General features: G+C 55.1%; 1 protein-coding gene across 1 annotated transcript; it reads left to right on the top strand.

Annotated features, from left to right (window-relative positions):
* The first annotated feature begins 750 nt into the window (after nucleotides 1-750).
* Nucleotides 751-2,291, top strand: GPR135 (G protein-coupled receptor 135). Its single transcript, XM_029237145.1, is given in 2 exon segments — nucleotides 751-952; nucleotides 955-2,291. Coding segments are annotated over 2 exon segments (1,539 nt in total).
* Nucleotides 2,292-3,514: the final 1,223 nt, after the last annotated feature.

The following is a 3,514-nucleotide window of genomic DNA, read 5'->3' as shown; positions in this document are numbered from 1 at the left end:
TCAGTGGTTCTCAAAGTGTGGTCCTTGGACCAGCAATATCATCACCACCCAGCGACTTGTTAGAAATGCAAATTCTCGGACAAGACCCCAGATCTACTGAATCTGAACATCTGGGGTTGGGCCCAGTCAACTGTGTTTTAACAAGCCCTAGATGATTCTGTTGCATGCTCAAGTTTGAGAACACCTGGTTTAAGTTTTTCTGCTCCCTCAAGTTTAAGATCTCCGAATTTAGATTGTTTTCCACTTCAGGTTCTAGATTCCTTTCCTACCTGTAGATGCCAGAAACACCCACAGGAAGCAAAGCACCCCCCCTCGCCCCCCGCCTCTCTGTAGGACATGTGTATCCAAGAGAGCTTGAGAGTGAACCCTTGTTGAATTTGGCCATCTGTGTGAGGACCAGTTCCTGCTTTATCTGATCTGGCTGGGCAGTGGTCCCTGAGGGGGTCGACCTGGCACTCTCTGAAGCCCACCTCCCTGGCCGCATAACCTCGGGGAGAGGTGACATCCTGGACCGGCTTTTCTGAGGGTACTCGGCCGGCGTCCCGACCCGCGCTCTCGCGTAAACACGCGGTTCCCTTGGCAACGCCTGGAACGCACGTCAAAAGCTCCGCGGGTCGCGGGCTACGGTCAACCCTCCGGCTGAGCGCAACTCCAGGCAGAGGCCCCTCACCCCCGGCCCCGAGCCACCTCGGGCTTACGGGCGCCTCCCCCGGTGCGGGATGAGCAGACCTGCGGCCGCCGCGGGGCCCCATGGAGAAGCAGCCGCCGCCGCCGGTGCGCCCAACAGTGAGCACAAACTTGTCGGACAGCCCACACCCCGGCGCCCCGTCCGCGGCCGGCACGCCTGGCCGGACTTCCTCTGCGGCGACGGCGGCGGCCGTGCTCTCCTTCAGCACGGCGTCGGCCGCGGCGCTAGGGAACCAGAGCGGCGGGAACGTGGGCGACAGCACTGGCGCCTCGGCGGGCACGGCGCGGCGGGGAGGCCACCGCTGGGCCCCGCGGCGGCGCCGCTGCTATCTCAGGGGGCGGCGGGGACGGCCCGGGCGCTCGTCCTCCTGCTCATCTTCCTGCTGTCTAGCCTGGGCAACTGCGCGGTGATAGGGGTGATCGTGAAGCACCGGTAGCTCCGCACCCTCACCGACGCGTTCATCCTGTCCCTGTCTCTGTCGGATCTGCTCACGGCGCTGCTCTGCCTGCCAGCCGCCTTCCTGGACCTCTTCACGCCGCCCGAGGGCCCGGCGCTCGCCGCCGCCGCCGCGGGGCCCTGGCGCCGCCAGCCAGTTCTTAGCTCGTGCTTCGGCATCGTGTCCACGCTCAGCGTAGCCCTCATCTCGCTGGACCGCTACTGCGCCATCGTGCGGCCGACGCGAGAGAAGATCGGGCGCCGCCGCGCGCTGCAGCTGCTGGCCGGCGCCTGGCTGGCGGGGCTGTGCTTCTCCTTGCCCTGGAAGCTGCTCCGTGCTACCTGGGAGTCCCCGGCGGCGCAGAGCTTCCACGGCTGTATGTACCGGACGTCCCCGGACCCCGCGCAACTGGGCGCGGCCTACAGTGTTGGGTTGGTGGTGGCTTGCCACCTGCTGCCCTTCCTGCTCATGTGCTTCTACCACTACCACGTCTGCAGGACCGTGCGCCTGTCGGACTTCCGCGTGCGGCCCCTGACCACCTACGCGCGCGTGCTGCGCTTCTTCAGCGACGTGCGCACGGCCACCACAGTGCTCTTCATGATTGTCTTCGTCATGTGCTGCTGGGGGCCCTACTGCTTCCTGGTGCTGCTGACCGCGGCCCGGCAGGCCCAAGCCACGCAGGCTCCCTCGCTCCTCAACGTGGTGGCCGTATGGCTGACCTGGGCCAATGGGGCCATCAACCCTGTCATCTATGCCATTCGCAACCCAAACATTTCGATGCTCCTAGGGCGCAACCGGGAAGAGGGCTACCGGACTAGGAACATGGACGTTTTCCTGCCCAACCAGGGCCCGGCTTTGCCGGCTAGAAGCCGCAATCCCCTTCGAAACCGCTATAGCAACCACCTGGGGGCCTGCAGCAGGATGTCCTCTTCCAGCCCGACCAGCGTGGTGGGAGGGGACGTGGCCATGTGGGCTCGCAAAAATCCAGTTGTGCTTTTCTGCCCGGAGGGGCCACCAGATCCTGCGACAGCAGCAGCTAAACAGCCTAAATCCGAAGCCGGGGATAGCAGCCTCCAAGAAGGGTTGGGATGCACAGCTTGTGAAGGCAAATTTTCATCCGCTTCGATGAACAATACAGGATTCCGGAGAGAATCGTGTGTTTCATAAAGCCAAACGTTTACAAAAGAGACAGAGGGGGAGGCCTACCACTTCCCCCAAACAACATACAAAACAGTGTCCTTTCCTTCAGAAGCGCTGAAAGGAATGTAAAGTGCAAAACTTAAAACGATGTTCAACCACACAACCAAGCATTGTGAACTGTAAGTGCCAAAAATGACAAAAATAAAATTCACAATTACTGAAAAGCTCATATTACAGGAATCACACTGGGAAACAAACAAAAAAATTCATTGAACGCAACTGGTTCATATACATAAACTTTCAGGAAAGAATGAAGACCTTAAGAATTGCTCGAAGTCCCCTCTAAATCACCAGCATTCAGCAGAACTTCAGATTTCTAGAACTTGCACCTCTGACACATGCCTTGGGTGCTTAGGTTAGGAGTCGAAAAATTTTATCCTTACACACTTTGGTGCATTTCCTCCCCACCCCCACCCCCATAATCTTTGTGAGAAATTTTAAATTCATATCCCGTTTAAAACTATTTTAGGATTTTGAAAAAATGGTTTATTACTAAAAGTGGTTTATTACTATAAAATCCAACCATTTGACGGGCAAAGAGAAGTATGAACGTAAAGAAATGTGGCTATTTTTTAAAGTATTTCAAGATTATACTTAGAAATTAATGTCCCCCATCTAATCCCCAAAATTATCTGCCTTGGAAGCTTTGAGACTTAAACCTTACTCTAACCTGCTACTTTTGTTTCTAATGATTTAAGGGTGCCACTCTCAGAAAGCTTTCACATTCTTAAAAAATAATTTTCATAGTAGAAAATCTTTGCATTTGAGGTAAATTGATTTTTGGATGAAGCCAAAAATGTAATTTGAAGTCAAGTTGATTGAATTTTGTGAGTAATGCATATATACATATATGAGAGCTCTATAAAAGTAATAAGCTTGGCTATCCTAGGTAGCTTTCATCTAACCGAAGGTGATTCCAAAGAGGAATTCAAAAAATATTTTGAGAAGTGGATGCATTCTTGGAATAAGCATAAAGCTCTCCAGGAAAATCATGTTCCTCTACATTTGGAAGTTTGGGTACATTTGTTTAAAAAAAATAGTTGCTTGGGCTTCCCTGGTGGTGCGGTGGTTGAGAGTCCGCCTGCCAATGCAGGGGACACGGGTTCGTGCCCCGGTCCGGTAAGATCCCACATGCCGCGGAGCAGCTGCGCCCGTGAGCCATGGCCGCTGAGCCTGCGCGTCCGGAGCCT

Source organism: Monodon monoceros, unplaced genomic scaffold (assembly GCF_005190385.1).
Source record: "Monodon monoceros isolate NGI ecotype Baffin Bay Population unplaced genomic scaffold, NGI_Narwhal_1 Super_Scaffold_21, whole genome shotgun sequence".
Lineage (NCBI taxonomy): Eukaryota > Metazoa > Chordata > Mammalia > Artiodactyla > Monodontidae > Monodon > Monodon monoceros.
The sequence above is the reverse complement of the archived record's forward strand: the minus strand, read 5'-3'. Positions and strand labels throughout refer to the sequence as shown.